Consider the following 20723-nt stretch of genomic DNA (forward strand, 5'->3'; position numbering starts at 1 on the left):
CATCTTGCAGATGGCCAAATGGAGGCTCTTAGGAGATGGTCCTAAGGACACACAGTTGATGTGAAAATCTATTACATGTCCCTTCTCCAAGAGATTATTTTTTTACTGAAATCGAGATTTTTACTGGGCAACCCGAGTAGTCCACACCTCTACTTCCTCACTTTAGGGCATCTTACATGACTTGGGCAACTCAAGACCTTTCTTCATCATCACCCCCCTCCCCAAAGATGGTGACATCTGAGGCTCGCACCCAGGCCGTGTACAGTGGGATGGACTGCTCAAGTGGTGTCTCCATTGGTGCAGGGAGCTTCGAGGGGCAGAGGCTGGCTCTGGGACCCTGTTGTCCTGGAAACAAGCTGCAGGTTCTGGATTACATCCCTCAGTTGGACCTGAGTACGCTCCATCTGAGCCAGGCGATCATGCTGGGGAGGCAGGGGGGGAAATGGGTTGAGAGTCAGAGTCTCTCCCCAGCCCTAGTTCCCAACTACACAGACTTTCCCCCTGGGCTTCCAGAGGAGTCTCACCAGACTTTTCAGTATGTGGTCTTCATTGCTTGGAAGACCATCATCCTTCGGATCCAGTTTTGAGGTCCTGTTGAAAGTCAAGGGTTAGGAAATAAGGTCAGAGGCTTCCAATCTAGAATTGGATTCAGAAGGCAAGTCACGGAGGGGGGCGGGATTTGCTGGGGCAGGGGCGGGGCCTAAGCATGTCTGCAGCAGGATTTGACCTTGAGCCAGGTTTGGTGTGATGTAAGGACCCGTCAATCAACACCTGGAGGCGGAGCTTGACCGGTTTCAGGTGGGATCCTGAGTGAGGACGCTTCCTGACTGAGGTATCTCAAGCTTAGCCCACCTAGAGGAGGCTGATTGAAGGGTGGGGCCCGGGAGGAGTGGGCCTGTCAGGTGCCTGAGCAGGCCACGTGGGTGGACCTGCCTAGGGGCGGGGCTTCCAGTACAGGGACCAATGTCTTCGGAGGGGCACGGCCTCGTGGAGCATGGGCTTGCCAGGGGCGGGGCTATCTGGGCACACCCAGCTCGCCTCGGGGAGTCCAGGTCTTGCAGTTGGCGGCGCAGCTGCTCCTGCTGCTGGGTCAGGACCCGGAGTTCGGAGCTCATCGACTCCACGTGGCGCGACAGCGCTTTCTGCTCCTCGCGCAGCGTGGCCACCTCGCTCTGTAGTTCAGCCAGCTGTGAGGCGGGTTGGGGGGAGAGAACGACAACAGCTGTAATCCCACTCGCCATCTCTCGCCGGAGACCTTGATTTGTCTTTGGGAGAAACAGGCTTGTCTTTGGGAGGTTTAAGCTAGACCTAGGATCACACAGCACAGCAAGCTCTGTAGTTGCACTCACTCTTGCCTAGCCTTCAGTCCATTCTCAGTCTAGGTCCAATTCACTGCCTGCCATCACCCCCTCCTCCTCCACCCCCCAAGATCTCACCTTGCCCACCGGTCGGGACGTGCCCAGCACCTGGTCTCGATCCCGCGGCTGGTCCAGCTGGCGCTGCCAGGGCACCGACGGCTTCCGAGGCAGCGTGGCGGAGGCCTCGGTCCGGGGCCGGCTGCGGGCCGCAGGCCCCGTGTATAGGGAGCCTCTGGGTCGCGGACGGGGCCCCACAGACGGGCGGCGGCGGGCGGGCCGGCGGGCCGGGGCGCTCTGTGTGCGCTGCACCGGCCGGGGCCGCGGCGGGGGTCGTTCTTCCTCCAGCCGTCTGCGGGCCCAGCTCCCCGAGCCCTGAAAGCTGCGCAGGGACTGGCTCTTAGAGATGAGAGGGGTGTGCTTGGGGAGGTCTCGGGGAGCCAAGAAGCCAGGCTTTTCCCCTGTGGAGATGCTGGGAGGGGGGAGGGGGGAACAGGGAAGATCAGACCCTCAACTATCCTCAGAGACGGACCCCATGCCCACCAGAAATGACCCTATCCCTGACCAGTGACATCTGTGACCCTACCCATGACCCAGACGAGACCCTGTCCTTAAGTGTACCGCAGCTTGAACTCAAGGCCTCATACTCCCTTAGCTCTTTGAGCCACCGTTCCACTTAGTTAACTGGTTAATTGGTTGGGGCTGGGAATATGGCTTAGCGGTAGAGTGCTTGCCTTGCATGCCTGAAGCCCTGGGTTCGATTCCCCAGCACCACATAAACAGAAAAAGCCAGAAGTGGCGCTGTGGCTCAAGTGGCAGAGTGCTAGCCTTGAGCAAAAAGAAGCCAGGGACAGTGCTCAGGCCCTGAGTCCAAGGCCCAGGACTGGAAAGTTTAAAAAGAAACAAAAAAAGAAAAAAGAGTCTCAGGTTGGTCTTCCTCTGCTGGCTTTTTTTTTTTTTGACCAGTCTTGGGGCTTGAATTCAGGGCCTGAGCACTGTCCCTGGCTTCTTTTTGCTCAAGGCTAGCACTCTACCACTTGAGCCACAGCACCACTTTCGTATTTTTCTGTGTATGTGGTGCTGAGGAATCGAACCCAGAGCTTAGTGCATGCTAGGCAAGCACTCTACCACTAAGCCAGATTCCCAGCCTCCCCCCCCCCCCCCACCGCCATCCCTGGCTGGCTTTGAACAGCCATCATCAGATCTTAGCCTCTGAGTAGCTTGGATTACAGCCATGAACCATTGGTGCCTGGCTTAGACAGATCCAACTCTTGGCCCGACCCTAATTTGCTTCTGATCCCACCCACAATGCCAGACCCAATCTACTGAGAAAATCTCTTCCAGTTCCAGATGGATTACCTATCTGGAGGTCCAAAGGGAGGGGTTTAGAGTAGTGGCGGGGCTTGTTCAGGTTGGAGGGCGGGGCCTAGTTGTATCTGATGCCTGATTGGGTCAGAGCCTAACATAGTTATGATGTAATGGCCAATCAGTGAACACTTGGAGGCAGAGCCCCACCAACCCTGGAAAGGTCGTCCCATCTGACCTAAATCTGATCTTGCCCCATCACCACCACAGACTCCATTCTAACATCTAAGATCAATCCCTTGTCTGATTTGAAGCCATCGGCAGCCTGTCTCTTTGTCTCTCTCTCTCTCTGACCCAGAGGTCAAGTTTTCCTGACCTCCGATAAGATTGCTCTCAATTCTGCCATGACTGCCTGTCCTCTGGCCACATGATGTTCCAGACAAGACTCTGTCTCCTTACACAACTCCATTGCTAGCCTCTGACACTGACCCCAACATCCCTTGTCCCTTCCCTTCCCATCACTCATCTTCACCCTTGACCCTTATGTGAGCATGACACTCCCCCCTTCACCCCCACCACTGCTCCTAATGATCAGAATCTGGAAGACACTTGAGGTTACCTGGAGTGAATCTGGGTGTGAGGCAGCGGCAGATGCATTGGCACAGACACTGGCACAGGCCGGCCCTCCTCAATGGCTCTCAGGATGGTAGGCAGTGGTTCCAGGTTGTCACAGGTGGTCTGGGAGGTGTAATAAGGGGCTACTTGGCAAGCTCTCAGGGCTCAAAGGCTCCCAGCCTTTATACCTCCCTACCGTGTATCCCAGGATTTTAGGCTCAGGCCGCACCTGGTCAAGTTCTGCAAAGATGGTACAGAGCTGGGCATGCAGGACTGCCAGCTGGAGAGCTAGATTGCCACTGGCCTGGTACCCACTAGGTGTGGCATCAACGTCTACCACAGCTACTTGGTCCAGGAAGTGTTGCATGGCTGGTCCGTGGGCCTCCAGGAAGCTGTTCATGAAGTCCATGTAGGCTTCCTTCTCGCCAAACCTGGGGTAGTGGCCAGGCTGGGAGAGTCAGCATAGTCACTTGCTGCCTGTGGTCCTCCCCGCTCCCCAGCATTACCCTGTCTCCAGCTTCCTGGCACCTACGGAGCACAATTGGCCAGGTTCTGTATGACTTTGGCGATCAGCGTGAGGGTGCGGGCCGGGCCAGGTGCTGGATGCTCTGGGGCTAGGCCAAAGAGGCTGGGTGCCAGGATGGCAGGACATAGGAGTCGCAGGAAGAGAGAGGCACACACCAGTCTGGGGCCTAGCGTTTCACATCCGCGTGCTTTGCACACTTCTCGCCAGCCTGAGAACACAGCACTCAGTTCTGCCGGGAACCAGCTGGGGGCAGAAAAGGCAGTGGTTAGAGGAGGAGGCTGTGGGCATAAGATCATGATTGAGATGGGTTCAGGAAGCTGAGATCTGAGAATCACAGTTAGAAGCCAGCCTGGGCAGACAAATTCAAAGGACTCTTAATCTCCAACTAACCAGCAAAAAAAAAGCTAGAAGTAGAGGTGTGGTTCAAGTGGTAGAACACAGCCTTGACTGAAAAAGCAAATAAGATTTCAGCTGTTTCTCCTCCTCCTCCTCCTCCTCCTCCTCCTCCTCCTCCTCCTCCTTCTTCCACTTTTTCTTCTTCTTCTTCCTCTTCTTCTTTTTGCCAGTGCTGGGGCTTGAACTCTGGGTTTAGGACCTGTTCCCGAGCTTCTTTTGCTCAAGGCTAGCACTCTACCACTTGAGCCACAGTGTCACTTCCAGCATTTCCTGTTTATTTGGTACTGAGGAAATCAAACCCAGGGCTTTGTGCATGCTAGGCAAAGTGAGCTTTCAAGGCCCTGAGTTCAAGCCCCAGTACTGACTGGCACATGCATGGGTGTATGCATGTGCACATGTGTGCACACATGCACACGTGTACACATGCACACACACACATAATGAATGGCAAAGCTCATAAGGCTAAGGAGTCAAACATATAGGAAGCATAACATGGTTTGTGCCAGAAAACTATTTATGAACTGTGTAGTTTTTTTCCCCTTTGAACATGGGGTCTGGCTTCCAGGATTGGTGGCATCTAGAATAATAATGCTTGGGGCTACAGATCCCCATGGGGCCAGGGCTTATACTGTAGTGAGTATAGTAACCTCTGGAATCTCTACTCTTAGATTTGGGCCCAAAGGATCATGTGGGGGACAGAGGTCATGGACTTAGGATGTAGTTCTAATTGCAAGTGTGATTTTATTTGACTATTTATTTTGGTGAGGATTTAGGGGCTTGATCAGAGGACCCAAGGACTGTCCTATAGCTTTTTCACTCAGGTTAGCTCTCTACCACTTGAACCAAAGTTCCAATTCTGGATTTTTGCTAGTTAATTAGAGATAAGAGTCATGTGGACTTTGCTGCCAAACCTGGCTTTGAACTACCATTCTCAGCCTCCCAAGTAGCCAGGATTACAAGCATGAGCCACCAGCACTCAGCTAGAATTCTAGTTATTTTTTAGCTAGGGTCTTGCTTACTTCCTGGATATGTGCTTATGTCTTGATTAGGCTATTTCAGCCTTCTTGTCATAGCTAGAGTAATAGACACATCACTACACCCATCACTACACTCTCAGTTGAGAAGGGATCTCACAAACTTTTCTGCCTGAATGATTTGCCATGAACCTTAATCTTCCAGGTGGAGGCACCAATGCCTGGAAAACAGTAAATACTTTATGAAGTATGAATATGCCTCTAATATTGCACCAAATAATTGAGTGGTCTTCATCCTATCTGGTGGCCTCAATTGGGGGAGGTTAAGGTTACCACCACTCTGGCTGAGAGATGGGGGTGGACTCAAGACACTGGGGCTCTGGTTCTTACTTGAAGGAGTGGATGATGATTTCAAAGACCTCCTCACAGCTCTTTTGGAGTCTGGCCTGGTGCTGTGGTAGCTTTGAGGCTGGGCATTTGCTGGGGTCCACTTCACAGTCCTCAGTGGAGGCACAGAGACATCGCAAGACTTGTCCTGTAGCCAACACAGAACACCTTAACCCACCACACCCCATCTCCAACCTACTCCCCGGGCATATAACAGCACTGGTGATCTCCCAGCTCCACCCACCCACCCACTCAGGATCCCAAGATCCCAAAGTACCACCCACTACCACAATCCAAGTGACCAGGAGCTTCCTAGATCGTCTCTGGAGTCCTCAGACCCAACTCACCCAGGGTCTCCTGAAGGTAATCGTGGGCCACCAGCTTCATGTACTCATCCATTGCCTTGGTGGCTAATGTGTTTTCTCGGAACAGCAAAGCCTCCCGCCCTCCACAGCGTTCCAGCTCCACAGTGCCCAGGTCTGTCACCAACGCCTGAGTAGAGGTTGGAGGTGTCACAGGGTGCAGACCCAGCCAGAGGGAATTCGTGGCCTTTTTTTTTGCCAGTCCTGGGGCTTGGACTCAGGGCCTGAGCACTGTCCCTGGCTTCCTTTTGCTCAAGGCTAGCACTCTGCCACTTGAGCCACAGCGCCACTTCTGACCATTTTCTATATATGTGGTGCTGGGGAATTGAACCCAGGGCTTCATGTATACAAGGCAAGTGCTCTTGCCACTAGGCCATATTCCCAGCACCCCCCCCCCCTTGGCGTCTTTTTGCTCAAGGCTAGCACTCTGCCACTTGAGCCACAGCGCCACTTCTGTCCATTTTCTGTATATGTGGTGCTGGGGAATCGAACCCAGGGCCTCATGTATACCAGGCAAGCACTCTTGCCACTTGCCTTTTTGACCCAGCCTTCACCCTTGGGCCACAGGTGACTGATACTCAGGCCCAGTAGACACTGCTGGGGCCCGCCCATTCAGTGGGGCTAGAATCTCCTCCACTTCACATTTTGCAGAAACAGGTATGTCTGACGCAGGCTGGGATAAGGCTCTGCGCTCTAAAGTGAACTTCAGGCCGAGCCCAGCCCCGCCCTCACTGGCGTGGTGCTGGCCCCCTCCGGATCAGCCAGAGTTCAGGCCCCGCCCATGTCTAAGGCCCCGCCCCCAAGGTGCCCCGCCCCTGACACGTCCATTCAGGCCGCGCCCCCAGCAGCTGGAGCCCAGGCCTGGCCCCTCATTAGTTGTGACTCAGGCCCTGCCCCTCTCGGAGCCCCGCCCCCTACAAGTCCAGCTCAGGCCCCTCCCCTAGCAGCTGGAGCCCAGGCCCCGCCCCCTGCGGCGCTCACATCCCAGCTGCTTGCGTCCCTCGCAGGCACGGTTCAGACCCACACTCCAGCCCCGGCTATAGTCAGTCCACCCAGGCAAAGCGTCCCTGCTGCGGTCCCGGGCCTCACCTGCGCCTGGCCGGTGGACCGCAGCACGCGCACCATGGCAGCGGCCAGCTCCTCCTTGGCCTGAGCGGGTAGTACGGGCTCGAGCGCCCCGCAGAGGCGCGCATAGTGGAAGGTGAGGAACTCGGCCAGCTCCTTGTAGCGTTCCAACGGCCGCACGCGCAAACGTCGCGCCCGGATCCGCGCCCGCAGCGCGGCCCCCGACGGCGCCCCGAGCAGCGGGAACCAGCGCTCCACGCCGGCGGCGGGAGCTCCGGGCGCGCTCGAGTCCTCCAGCACCAGCGACACCCTGCCCAGAGCGGCGCCCGCCGGGCCCGCGCTGCGCAGCCGCAGCGACAGGCGGCGGGAGGGCGGCAGCGCCTCGAAGTGGAAGCGCTCGGACCAGAAGAGCGGGCCCGGGCCAGGCCGGGGCGCCGTGCGCGCCAGCAGCGCCCCGTCCAGCCACAGCTCGGCGCGCACACCGGGGGTCCCCACTGCCGCTCCGGGCAGCCCTTTCGCCTCGTGTACCCACACGCTCAGCCACGTCTCTTCCCGCTCCGCGTTGTCCTGGGGGCGGGACGGGCAGGGATGCGGAGCTTTCGGAGGTGTCAGTGCTCCAGGACAGCCACCTGGAGCCACGAACCCCGTGTGCGACGCACCCGGCGTGGTCTGGGGTGACTCCCGGGGGAAGGAGCAGTGAGTCATGGAGATCCAGAGGTGGCTGAGCAGGATCCTAACTTTTGGGGGGGTTGGGGGACTCTCTCGGAAGATATAAAGGGATGGGGGCTTAGTGGGGTGGGGATCTTGGAGACTATTTGGTAGGCACGACATTGGTTACAAATAGTTCAGTGGCTCGCTCCTGTTATCCCAGCACTCAAGAGGCAGAGATTTGAGGATTGCAGTTGGAAACCAAGCCCAGGCAGGAAACGTCCCTGAGACTCTGATCTCCAATTAACCGCGAAAAAGTCAGGAAAAAGTGGAGCTGTGGCTCAAGAAAAAAATTCACGGATAGTGCTCAGGCCCTAAGTTCAAGCCTCAAGATCGGCACGCGCGTACACACACACACACACACACACACACACACACATCAATAATTCGGGGTCTGATCGGGTCGGACAGGTGCGGTAGCAAATGGAAAGGGAGGGAAGCTGGATTTGGGGAATGGCCTGGTTGTGGGCGGGATCTGTCTGTGGGCGTGGCCTCCGCGGGAGGCCTTTTCCCTGGCACTGACCGGGCTGAGCTGGAATTGTTGGCGCAGGTCTTCTACCCATCGATCTCTCTCAGCGCCTGATCGGCAGGAGAAGCAGCGGCTCCCGCCCACCCAAGTCACCTGCGGGGGGGGGGGGTGGGTGAAAGATCCAAGGGTGTATGGTTAAGGCCGAGTCCGGTGGAGCCACTCCATGAGGAGTGGGATCCAGGTGGACTTACCTGGAAGCAATAGGGTTCCCCCAGGAGGCTGTGGTGCAGTGGCCACACCTGCACATCCCGCTTGGCTCCCAGGTCCAAGTCTGAGAGCGTGGAAAGTGACTCTCTGGAGCCCAGAGCACTGGGAGGTCTAGGGAGAGAGCAGGGGTATCCAGCCATCATCCCTCCCTCACTTGTCCCCCTGCAGTCTGAGAGAACAAGGAGGATGAAGACCTGGAGTCTGCATTGCTCTTTCCAAGCACCCCGTGTGGTCTCATCCTTTTAGGGATAAACCCAACTCTTTCTGGTTGGTTCCAGCCCTTCCGAACTTGGTTCTCATCCCTCCCCCACCCCCAACCTCATTCATGCCTGGCTCTCTGAACTCTAGCACTTTAGCAGTCCTTCTTTGAGTCCCTTTTGGCCTCCTGGCCTTTGAAGTTCCTTTTGGCTGGGCATGCTTTTCCCAGCCCTTTTCTAGCTAAGTTAAAATTTCCATAAGTCCTTCAGATCTTAGTTGAAGAATCCCTTCCCTGACTGTCCTAGACCAGTGAACTGACTTAGCTCCAATGGTTTAGTATGATTCATCCTTGAGCCTTCCCTGCCCCTTTCAGTTAAGAGCTGGCTCTTTACTAGGGTTTTTGTGGTCCTTGTTTTCTCCTGACCTGGAGCAAGAGTACCCAGGAGACTACAGCAGGAGGAGAAGGAGGGGGGACGTTGTTGGGGCCCCTTAGAGGCCCTTACCCATCGCGGAGAGCATTGGCTTCCAGTTCCGACTTGATCTTTTTCTTCTCTTTGATTCTCTTGAGCAATCCCTAGGGTAGGGGGTGGTCAATGTGAGCTAGAGAGAATGCTGGGCTTCCTGTGTAGCCCCTTCTCTCCTAGGGCAAGCCCTGACTTGGATTTGGTTGGTTGCCCAAATCCAAACTTGGACTATACTAACAGCAACTTAAAAAAAATCTGGACACCACTGGTGGCTCACAGTTGTAGTCCTAGCTACTCAGAAGGCTGAAGTTTGAGGGTCGCATTTGAAGCCAGGCCCAGAAGGAAAGTCTGTGAGACTCTCATCTCCAATGAAACACCAAAAAGATGGAAATGCAGCTGTGGCTCAAGTGGTAGAGCACCAGACTTGAGCAAAAAAAGAAAAAAAAAAAGGAAGAGGTTCTGTGGCTCAAGTGGTTGAGCACTAGCCTTGAGCTGATAAACTCAGCGACAGCACCCAGGCCCAGAGTTCAAGCCCCAGGACCAACAAAAGCAAACAAACAAAAAAGCCAAGTAAGAGTGAGAGGCCCTGAGTTCAAACCCAAGACAGGGAAATTCTCTCCTCAGCTCTACATGTGCCAGACAGCAGACACAGAGGACCAGAGTGGCTCAGCACCAGTTCCAGATTATGCAGCAAAAGTTTCCTTTCAGCTCTGAGCTCAGGGAATCCTCTGTCACATCTAATCCTTCCCCAGTGGCTGTCTTACCCTCACATTGTGAACCTGATTGGAGCCAGAAGCTTCTAGATCAGTCTTCCCAGGGGTTCGATCTGTGGGTGGTCAGAGTTAGGATGTCAGGGCCTGGAATCATCTTCTGTCCTCTCCTGTCCTGTCCCACTTTGGACAGATTCCACATGCACCAGCCTCCCACAATCTCCCCCAACTTGCCTGGGTCCCGGAGTTTCCCCAGGAAGGCTTGTGTGCTGCCTTCTGAGCTCCCGCTTCCAGCCCGGGGCCTCCAAGGACTCTGTTCCCCCATGGTGACAGAGAGACAGAGACAGACACCGAGACAGAGACAGACACACAGAGAGGGGTGGTCTTATAAGTCCCTCTCCCTCTCCCACCCCAACCCTGATTCTGTCCCCAGTCCTTTCCCTTCTCTTCCTTCACATTTCCCCCTCCCCCTCACCTCTTCCTCGCCTCCAAGCAGCATCAGTCTTCCATCCAACAAGGTGAACCCCCCAATGTCCCAGACAGCCACATCAGGGCTGGGGGCCTCAGGAATCTGTGACACAGGTGGCTCTGGCTGTGGCTCCAGCTCAGGCTCTGGGAAGAGAATGCAGAGTTGGGAGACCTGAGAGCCCCTTTCTTCTTGTTCAGGGCACTCTCTTCACCTCAAGTCTCATCTGGGAGTCCCTACCACCTGCCATACGGTCCTACCCTTGCCACTTCCCGTGGCTCTCTCAGTCCTTCAGAAGCCATTGACTGTTACTATTATGTGTATTACTTATCATTAATACTAATCAATATTAATTATCACTAATGCTAATTATTAAGTATTGATATTAGTATTTATTAATGGTTATGTTAATATTATTAAGCTAGTGCTGGGGGCTAGAACTCAGGACCTGGGTACTGTCTTTTTTTTTTCATTCAAGACTGTCGTTCTGCCACTTGAACTACAGCTCCACTTCCAGCTTTTTACTGGTTAATTGGAGATAGACTCATGAACTGTCCTGCCTAGGTTGGCTTCTAACCCTAATCCTCAGATCTCAGCCTAGAATTATAGGTGTGAGCCACCAGCAATTAGGGATTTGTTGTTTTTAGTTTTTTGTGTTTTTTTGGATTGGAGTTCAAACCCAGGGCCTCAAGCATACTAGGCAAGTGCTTTACCACTTGAGCCACACCCCAGCCCTTAAAGCCCTTATTATAACTGAGGCCAAAAGCCAGGCACAGTGGTTCACTCCTTTCATCCAAGCTACTGAGAAGGTACAGATAGGAGGAGAGTTCAGGTTAGCTCAGACAAAGGTAGTGAGATTCGGTCTCCAAAACAATACTTTGAAAAAATAGAAGCTGAGCTGGGTGCTGGTGGTACACATCTGTAACCCTAGCTACTGAGGAGGCTGAGATGTGAGGACCATGGTTTGAAGCCCAGCCAAGCAGGAAAGTCCAAAAACCAGCAAAAGAACCAGAAGTGGAGGTGTGGCTCAAGTGGTCGAGCACCTGCCTTAAGAGAAAAAGTGAAGGGACAGTACCCAAGCCCTAGTACCTGTACAAGGAAACACTTTTTTTTTTTTTTTGGCCAGTCCTGGGACTTGGACTCAGGGCCTGAGCACTGTCCCTGGCTTCTTTTTGCTCAAGGCTAGCACTCTGCCACTTAAGCCACAGTGCCACTTCTGGCCGTTTTCTGTATATGTGGTGCTGGGGAATCGAACCCAGGGCCTCATGTATACGAGGCAGGCACTCTTGCCACTAGGCTATATCCCCAGCCCGAAACACTTTTTAAATTAAAAAAAAAAAAATAAGGGCTGGGGATATGGCCTAGTGGCAAGAGTGCTTGCCTCATATACATGAGGCCCTGGGTTCAATTCCCCAGCACCACATATACAGAAAATGTCCAGAAGTGGCGCTGTGGATCAAGTGGCAGAGTGCTAGCCTTGAGCAAAAAAGAAGCCAGGGACAGTGCTCAGGCCCTGAGTCCAAGCCCCAGGACTGGCCAAAAAATAAATAAATAAATAAATAAAAAATAATAATAAACTGGAGACATGGCAAGTGGTAGAGTGCTTACCCAGCGTACACAAGGTCCTAGTTTCAATCCTTAGCACTGAAAAACTGAAACTACATGAAACTGAAAAACAACAATTCAACTCTGAGGCCCAGAGAGGTTGAGTGACTTGCTCAGTATCACAATACAACACAGTTTGTTAATGGTTGAACTGGGCTTCCGACTCGGAATTCTTCCAACAGAAACAGTATAAGAAAACACAGGCCAGATTCTGTTTCCCTGAAAAGATGGCTAATCTAACCTGGAAAGCTCACAACGTTTGAGAAAATAATACAAAAGAATTTCCGGGTAGGGGAGGGCTCTTCCTTGGGAAAGAGGTAGTCTCTGGGCAAGAAGACATGCTGAGGGTGGACCACTCAATGTAGGAGGGATGGCAGGGCCCAGAGGCCCCTGGAATCTGGACAGGCCTGCTTCTCACAGGGGTGTTTCCCTGTCCTTTCCTTAGCAGGACCCCCCTGTTCACAGTCTCCCCTGGCTTCTCCCCCTCACCTCACTTGAGGCGGCAGGAGGGAAGAGGGCTGATGGGGCCCCCAGTCACTTCCTGTTGGGCTGGTGCTCTACCCGCAACTTCCTGTGTCTAGAGAGAGATCTGTGTTCTAGAGGCAGACAAAGACAAAACTCGAGCATCTGGCCCAGGCTCGGGTAAGGGAGCACTGTACCTGGAGCTTCTGGCTTGGCCTCTGGCTCCAGCGATGGGCTCTTATGCCTCCCCCACAGGGTCCTGGAGAGCCGCAGGCGACTGGTTCCAGACTCCTTGGGGGGTGCAGAGAGCACCCGACGAAATAGGGAGCGTCGAGCTGGCTGGCTGCTAACCGGGGGCTCCTGGTGGCTCAGTGCCCTCCCCCAGCCGGCCAGGAGACCCCAGCGGGACCCTCCAGATCCCTTCTCCCGGCTACCTCCTGTGTGCCAACGGTAGGGTGACAGTGGAGAGGTGGCCGCTGGCTGGGTTGGAGAGTCTTGGCTCGGCGGTGGTGGGTCCATGGTAGAGGTCCTGGTGGAGAATGAGAAGGTGACAGTCCTGCTGAGTGTCTGCCCACATGCCATCCTCATCTTACCCTCCTGTCGGTTCTCAGCTCTGTCTCCCAATGAACCCATATGAAAAGGAGTGGGGGTCCCCTCTTATTCTCTTTTCTTTTTAACCTTAAATCAGCTCCAGACTCAGCAACCAACCGCCTTGCACCCTGCTTTTACTTCCTCCCACTGAACCCCAACTCCACGTGACCCTGTCTGTCCGTCCCACTGGCAGCTGGTGACAGGATATGGAGTAGGGGTGGAGGGGAGGTGGTAGTGCCCCTATTCTAGTAACAAGGGCTGAGGCAGCAATTACTTGTCTGTGTGTCTCTTTCTATGTCTCTGCCTGTCTCTGTCTCTCTCTCTTTCTGAGCCTCATAGTCTTCCTAAGAAAAAGTTCTTTGTCCAGAGTTACCTGTATTGAAAAACTGTTTAGGATGTGTGTGTGTGTGTGTGTGTGTGTTGGTACTGGGGCTTGAACTCAGGGTCTGGCAATCCTGTTTGGCTTTTGTGCTCAGGCCGTAGCTTCACTTCTGGCTATTTTTGCTGGTTAATTGGTATCTTAAGAACTGTCCTGCCCTGACTGGCTTCTAACTGTGATCCTCAGATCTCAGCCTCACAAATAGCTAGGATGACAGGTGGAGTCATGGGCAATTGGTGGTACAGGTTTTGTTTTGGTTTTGGTTTTCCCCCTCAGTCCTGGGGCTTGAACTCAGGGCCTGGGCACTGTCTCTGAGCTTCTTTTGCTCCAGGCTAGCACTCTACCACTCGGGCCACAGTGCCACTTCCCTCTTTTTCTGTTTATGTGATATTGTGGAATTGAACCCAGGGCTTCATGCATGTGAGGCACGCACTCTACCACTAAACCACATTCCCAACCTGGTGCTAGGTTTTAGATTCAAGCCTCACACTTGCTAGGCAGGTGCTCTATCCTGTGAGCTACACCCTCAGTGCTTTTTACTTTAGTTTCACATTTTGTGCCTGGGCTGATGTGGATGTCCTGCTACCTATGCCTCCTACATACAGGGATTATATTGTGCCTAGCTAGAAAAAAATAAATTTATTTATTTTGTGTGTGTGTGGTGCTAGGGGTAAAACCCAGGGTCTCTAACATGCTGGGCACAGCCCTCTAGCACAGAACCACGCCCTTCACTACTGGGCCACGCCCCTCACACTGAGCCACGCCCCTTAGAGTTGAACCAAGCTTCCCAGTGCTGAGCCACGCCCCCAGTGTGCAGCCCCACGTCAGAGCCACGCCCCTAATACAGAGCCATGCCCCCTAGAACTGAGCCACAGCACCAGCACTTCCTACTGGAATTTCTGTCCCAGGGATTGCTTCTGGGCCAAGGCATACGACCACAAATGCTCGCAAAAACAGGCAAGGTGTGCAGAGAAACTTTGTTTCCTCCGTTCTTTTATTGCAAGTGTGTGGCTTCTGGTAGGATCATCCCCGGTAGTGCCTTCCTGGGTCTCTGACAGACTCTCTGGGTAACTGGTAGTTTTCAGTCTAGAAGAGACAAGGCAGAGTGAGGCTTGGGGAAGGGGTGTGGCCGGGTCTGTCCTCCCCCAAGGTGGAGGGACCAGGCTCCAAATGAGGGAGTGGGTACAAAGTTGGCTGCAGGCCAGGGTGGGCAGATCAGACATTTAACAGCTGAGTAGCTAAAATTAACTGCGTGAGCCACTCACGCTCCACCAGAAAGCCTTTGTGTAGGGCCTAGGGGTGAGGTCAAGGCCTGGGTGAACTGAGTGGAGGTCCGTTAATGCATACGGGAAGGTTGTGTGCCCAGGGAGTGACAGGGAGGGAGTCAGGGGTCAGCTGCAGCCTCACCTGGGTGAAGTGCGGCCAGGTGCGTAGCAAGCCGAAGAGGGCGTCGCCAGGGCAGTCGGTGCCTCTCCGGAGCTGGCGGTGGCCGAGCAGTTTGTAATCCGGTCGCAGAAGGCCGGTGCGCAAGGCGCACTTGGGAAGCCTGTCCCGCACGGTGCGCAGCTCGGCTTCAGTGGGCAGGGTCGCCGTATAGTTGCCTATGAAGGCCACGCCAAAGCCCCGGGAGTTGTGGCCTCGCGTGTGAGCGCCCACCCAGTGCCAGCCGCGGCCCTCGTACACGTAGCCATCAGAGCCTACCACAAAACTGTAAGAGGGAACCGAAGGGAGGCACCACATGGTGTGAGGAAGGCCCTGCCCCCAAATCCTGCCCTTCCACCTGGGGCCACAGGACCCCAAGTGCAGAGCCGATACACTGCACTTGTCTGTCCCGTTCATCTCAGTGCCAAGCGTCCCCAGATCCTCCCGGTCCCCTCTCTGGATCAGCATTGGCCACTCCCCCTTCCACTTTGTCCCCATCCTCATTTTGAACTTGTCTTCAAGTTTAACTTCATCCTCGGGTGAACTTGTTCCCACCCAAGTTCATCTCTTTTGCTAAATTCACAGCCATTTTCTGTTTCGAGCCATCATTGTCCTATCCCAAACCCAGACCCCACCACAGGTCGAGTCTTCTCTAATCCAAGAATCTCCCACTGGTTAGCTATTTCTGGTCCCAGTTAAGGCTAGGCCCTTCATCTACACAGTGGCTGTTTCTTACTCCTCTTACCAACTCTTTCTTGTCTTTTAGCCATGCCCACCAATTCTACGAAACCACGCCCATCCACTTTGAACTCATCTTCTAGCTCCTCCTACCACTAAATCCAGCCCGATCCATCCACTCTTGTCTAGCCCCGCCCACCTTCTCTACTATTATCACTAAGCCCCTCATTCATCCACTCTATCCAGCTCCGCCCACCCTGCATACTCTTATCTGCTCACCAACCCACTCAGTCTTTCTAGTCTGCTATCAGGGGCAGGGCAGTACAGCGCAGACTCAAACACGTAGCTCTACTCTACTCAGCCCTGCCCACCTTCCTTCTCAGTGCCGCCCCTTATCCCCCCTTCATTGGCTGCGGCTCCATCCGCCCAGTCTACTCTTGAATGCCAGCCACACCCACTCTACACTTGTCTGCTGACTCTGCTTATTCACTCTACTCAGCCCCACCCACCTTTCTACCCAGTACCGCCCCATTTCCCTCCTCACGGACTGCCAGCCCACGCTTGTCTGCGAGTCCCGCCCACCACCAATAAACCCCTCCCATCACTCTACTTGCCCCCGCCCACTCCAGTCTGCCACGCCCGCTCGCCCACACTTGCGTGCCTGGCCCCTCCCGCCCCACTCGGTCCGGCCCTGCGGCCGGGCTCCGCCCCGCCCACCTGTAGCCGATGTCGTCCCAGTGGCGCACGTCCTGGTGGAAGCGCTGCACGTCGCGCAGGCTGGCGGCGCAGCGCGCGAAGCTGGTGCAGGGTTGCGCGGGCTCGAACGTGTGATGCACGAAGAGGAAACTAAGCGGCAGCTGCAGCAGCGTCGGGCTGCCTCGGTATGGCGCGGCACCCCAGCGGCAGCGGGGGTGGATGGCCGGGCACCCTGCAAACAAGCGCCCAAGGCTGGCATCCCCTCGGCCCCGCCACGGTCACCCCGTGCTGGCTGACATGGTGGGGGGGGGGGGGGGTCCTTGCTGGAATCATCCTGTCCCACTGAAGGTCCAGATCTGATGTCTCTCCTCTGATCCCTGAAACAGGCCCTCAGGAGGAAAAATATAGTCATCTCGGCTAGCTGTGGTGGTTCATCTTTGTCACCCTAGGGCTCAGGGCAGAGGCAAGGGAGACTGTGAGTTCGACGACAACCTAAAGGAGTTTTCGCTTAATGAGCTCTCCAGTTGTGTTCAACTTCTTCACCATCCGGCAAATCCAGCAAATGCAGCTTTTCTAAAGAACATGAGATACATGAGATTCGGGGCTGTGGAACGTAGCTTAGGGGTAGAGTACTTGCCTCGAATGCAAGAAGCCCTAGGTTCAATTCCTCCGCTCTACATAAACAGAAAAAGGTGGAAGTGGCGCTATGGCTCAAGTGGCAGAGTGCTAGCCTTGAGCAAAAAAAAGCCAGGGACAGTGCTCAGGCCCTGAGTCCAAGCCCCAGGACTGGCAAAACAAAACAAAAAACAAAAGGATCATGAGATTCGAGGAGGTGACCCATGGTGCCTGGAGATGCATGTGCAGGGGTGGCTGCTGGCCAGACTCCCGGTTGGAGCCCTGTATGTGCTGAGCTGCTGGCTGGAATGCCTTTGCACATACTTGTCTATACATATATACCCCAGATGAGTCTGGAGCTCCCGGCAGGCCCCAGGTGTTAAAGGGGAGGTCTTCAGTTTGGTGTAACTGGGGGGTGGTGGGAAAATGTAAGAGACTGGGACTAGCTGGAGGAAGTTAGGTCATGTTGTAGGCTCAGGCCTGGAACCAATGGGACAGAGGGAATGAAACATACCAATCGTTAGCCCAGATAAATCTTTCTTCTTTCTTTCCTTCTTTCTCTTTCTTCCTTCCTTCCTTCCTTCCTTTCTTTCTTTCTTTCTTTCTTTCTTTCTTCCTTCCTTCCTTCCTTCCTTCCTTACTTCTTTCTTTCTTTCTTTCTTTCTTTCTTTCTTTCTTTCTTTCTTTCTTTCTTTCTTTCTTTCTTTCTTTCTTTCTGTCTTTCTTTCTTTTTTGGTCAGTCCTGGGGCTTAAACTCAAGGCCTGGGCACTGTCCCTGAGATTCTTTTGCTCAAGGCTAGCACTCTATCAGTTGAGCCACAGTGCTGTTTCTGGCTTTTTCTGTTTATATAGTTCAGAGGAATCAAACCCAGGGCTTCATGAATGCTAGGCAGGCACTCTACCACTAAGCCACATTCCCAGCCTCTCTGTTCTTTTTCAGTTGCATTTTCTCACATATTTTGTGACAGTCATGGAAAGCTGACTTAACATTGCCTTCTTAAAAACAAAAAAACAAAACAACAACAACAACAACAAAAAAAACAAGCACCCAGGCACCAGTGGCTCATCCCTTACTCCCAGCTACTCAGGAGGCTGAGGTCTGTGGATCACAGTTTGAAGCCAGTCAAGGCAGGAAACTCAGAAAAAGCCAGAAGTGGCACGGCTGGAGCACTAGCCTTGAGCACAGAGAGGATCAGAGGAAGTGCCCAGGCCCTGAGTTCAAGCCCCAGGACCAGCACCCCCCCCCCCCCCCCGCAAAAAATAGAAAAGAAATAAAAATTTCAGATGGACTCCTCTTCATCTTTGAAGGTCCGATGTCAGCATATTCTTGTGTGTGCCGATCCGCTGTCCCCTTTGGGGGAGCCCCATGGCCCCAGATCCTCCTGACTGTGTGGGAATGGGAGTACCTACCTCTGAGGGGCTGGGTCCCAGGGACGGGGTGGGGGGGTGGAGGGGTGGGGAGTGGCTTTCTTACCTAGGAAGGCCTCTGTGAACTCTTCTGAAGCAGAGCTGGCCACGTGGGCCAGTTCTTCTTGGCTCCTGTTGTGTAGCTGTGAGTGTCTGGGCTCCAGCCTCTGTAGCAGAATAAGGGCCCCCCACACCTGCTGGGCCAGACTGGCGGCTGACATCAAAGCAGCCCCGTTCTGCCGCCGGAAGTTGCTGCGGAATGCCAGGTGTCCATCCACACCAGCTCCATAGTACTCTCTCAACAGGTGGCTGAGCGGGGACCGGGGCTGGGGGAGGCGGCTTAGGTGGTCTCCCAGGAGGGCCCCATCCAGGGCACCATTGAGGAAGGCCATGGTGAGCGGGGACGATTGGGAGTCCAGCAGTGTGAAGGTCTGGGGGGCAGAAAGCTGGTCCCAGCAGCCCTCAGTAGCCAGGCCAGGTTGGCTTGGAGTCTGGCGAGGATGGAGGAAAGCCAGGCCCAGTTCTGCAGCCAGGGTGACGGCCAAGAGACTGTCCACCATGGTGGGGGGCTCAGCTTTGTCCCCCACTGAGGTGAAATTGACAGAGTCGTTCCTGAATCCTGCCAAGGTATTTCCTCCGGTGTCCCCATGGGGGATGAGGCTGTCACCCAAGGGTAGCGGCACAGCCCTACGCCCCTGTTGCCCAGCCTCCAACCCCAGCAGCAGAGGCCTCACAGCCACGGTGGAGCCATCAGGAGCCAGCACCACCCCATGTTCCTGCCCACCTCGAATGTGGTGTTGGGTCACCTGGTCCATCAGGGCTCGAAGCTCTGTGCTCAGTGGGTCAGGATCGAGCCGGGCACCACTGAGGCTCAGAGATTCCAGGAGGGCATGATGGAGAGGATTGGGGGAGCTGGGGTGGGTGGGGATCAGCAGCACCCCTGCAGGGGTGGCTTGGCCGGCTTCCACCTCCCACACCTTCTGCTCGAGCTCGGCCACTGCCTGGATGACGGAGTCCATGAGTAAAGGCAAAGAATCTACAAGAAGAAACAGCACATCCACCCTACAGTCCTGCTGCCCTGCCATGACGCCCCACCATGACTGTGATGAAGGCACAGCGTGGCCTGGCATGGAAGGAAAGGTGAGGGGGAGAGTAGGCTCTGTGCAGTGGCTCCCTGCTGTAGAGGGCTGGATTAGGAGTAAGGTGTTGGATCATTGCCAAGGTTTATTAAACATTTACTATGTCTCAGGCACCATGGTTGCAGACCATGACAACACCATGCAACAGATCTTCTTAGCCTCCTTAACAGATAAAGGCCCTTGAAGCCCAGAGAGGTTGTTACCAGCTTAAAGTCACATAACTCTTAAGTGGCAGAAGCAGGATTCGAACCCATACATTTGCATTTTTTTTCTTTTTGAGACAGGTCTTTTCATATAGACCTAGTTAGGGTCAAACTTTCTTTGTAGCCCAGGCTGTCCTTGATCCATCAATCCTCCTGCCTCTGCCTTCCAAGAACTGGGACTGCAGACATGATCCACCATATCTGGTCTCCCAAGAAATTGTTTTCTTTTTTCTTTTGTGCATCCTGGAGCTTGAACTCAGGCCTGAGCGCTGTCCCTAAGCTCTTTCACTTAAGGCTAGGTCTCTACCACTTTGAGCCACAGCTGCACTTCTGGTTTTCTGGTAGTTCATTGGAGATAAGAGTCTCACAGAGTTTTCTGCCCTGGCTGGCTTTGAACCATGACCCTTGGATCTCAGCCCCCTGAGTAGCTGGGATTACAGGTATGAGCCACCAGTGCCCAGTCAGGAAGTTTTAATAGCCATATCCTGCTGTTTAGAATCCTGAATCTTCTTCAGAAAGTCCATTTTACCGTTGTTTTCTAACTTTCATCTTTTCTCCTTAAAACTCTCTAAACCAGGTGCCAGGGCTGGGATTGTGGCTTAGTGGTAGAGTGCTTGCCTAGCATGCACGAAGTCCTGGATTTAGTTCCTCAGTACCACATAAACAGAAAAAGCCAGAAGTAGTACTGTGGCTCAAGTGGTAGAGGGCTAGCCTTGAGCAAAAGAAGCTCAGGGACAGTGCCCAGTGCCTGAGTTCAAGCCCCAGGACTAGCTAAATAAATAAATAAAGCTTGGTGCCAGTAGTTCACGTCTGTAATCCTAGGTACTCAGGAGGCTGAGATCTGAGGATCACAGCTTGAAGTCAGTTCAAGCAGGAACATCTGTGGGCCTCTTATTTTCAATTAACTAGAAAAAAATCCTCAAGGGGAGCTGCAACTCAAGTGGTAGAGTGCCATCCTTTGAATGGAAAGGGCCAAGCCAGAGCATGAGGCTTTGAGTTCAAGTCCCAGTCTCAGCATAAACAAACAAAAATAAAACCTCTTTTTCTAACTTTTTTCTTTGTTGCCCCCGGCTGAGTCCCCAGCCTGGAGCTTTCTGGAGAGCTGGGTCTCCTGCTGTCTCTGGCCTCGGCCCACATGGAACCCGGAAACTTCTGCTGAGCTCAGAGACCCACCCCACGCCTCTGCCTTCTGACCCACCTGCCTCCAGCTGGGGCCACAGCAGCAGTGTGAGCAGGATCCAGAGCCCGCCCTGGGCCAT

The 20723-nt window shown here is 54.2% G+C and overlaps 2 protein-coding genes across 3 annotated transcripts; both read right to left on the reverse strand.

Moving 5' to 3' along the window:
* Nucleotides 1-97: 97 nt before the first annotated feature.
* Nucleotides 98-13089, reverse strand: Rasal3 (RAS protein activator like 3). 2 transcript variants are annotated; one of them, XM_048342484.1, is made up of 18 exons: nucleotides 13013-13089; nucleotides 12532-12863; nucleotides 10277-10413; nucleotides 10036-10114; nucleotides 9856-9917; nucleotides 9131-9201; nucleotides 8414-8540; nucleotides 8217-8315; nucleotides 7010-7552; nucleotides 5906-6050; nucleotides 5562-5706; nucleotides 3808-4044; nucleotides 3505-3706; nucleotides 3280-3398; nucleotides 1437-1827; nucleotides 1030-1187; nucleotides 525-591; nucleotides 98-422 (listed from the first exon to the last, which is right to left on the reverse strand). In XM_048342484.1, the coding sequence occupies exons 2-18, from the start codon at nucleotides 12851-12853 to the stop codon at nucleotides 279-281; spliced, it is 3048 nt and encodes a 1015-aa protein (XP_048198441.1). In that variant the 5' UTR covers nucleotides 12854-12863; nucleotides 13013-13089; the 3' UTR covers nucleotides 98-278. The 2 variants fall into 2 exon arrangements, with proteins under 2 accessions (XP_048198441.1, XP_048198440.1); XM_048342483.1 differs by lacking the exon at nucleotides 13013-13089 and having other exon boundaries at nucleotides 12532-12922.
* A 1147-nt stretch (nucleotides 13090-14236) lies between these two features.
* On the reverse strand, nucleotides 14237-20723 carry Pglyrp2 (peptidoglycan recognition protein 2). The gene is made up of 5 exons (XM_048340885.1): nucleotides 20663-20723; nucleotides 18190-19158; nucleotides 16122-16332; nucleotides 14712-15012; nucleotides 14237-14390 (listed from the first exon to the last, which is right to left on the reverse strand). Exons 1-5 carry the CDS (start codon nucleotides 20721-20723, stop codon nucleotides 14328-14330), a joined length of 1605 nt encoding a protein of 534 aa, XP_048196842.1. The 3' UTR covers nucleotides 14237-14327.

Source organism: Perognathus longimembris, chromosome 3 (assembly GCF_023159225.1).
Source record: "Perognathus longimembris pacificus isolate PPM17 chromosome 3, ASM2315922v1, whole genome shotgun sequence".
NCBI classification, from domain to species: domain Eukaryota; kingdom Metazoa; phylum Chordata; class Mammalia; order Rodentia; family Heteromyidae; genus Perognathus; species Perognathus longimembris.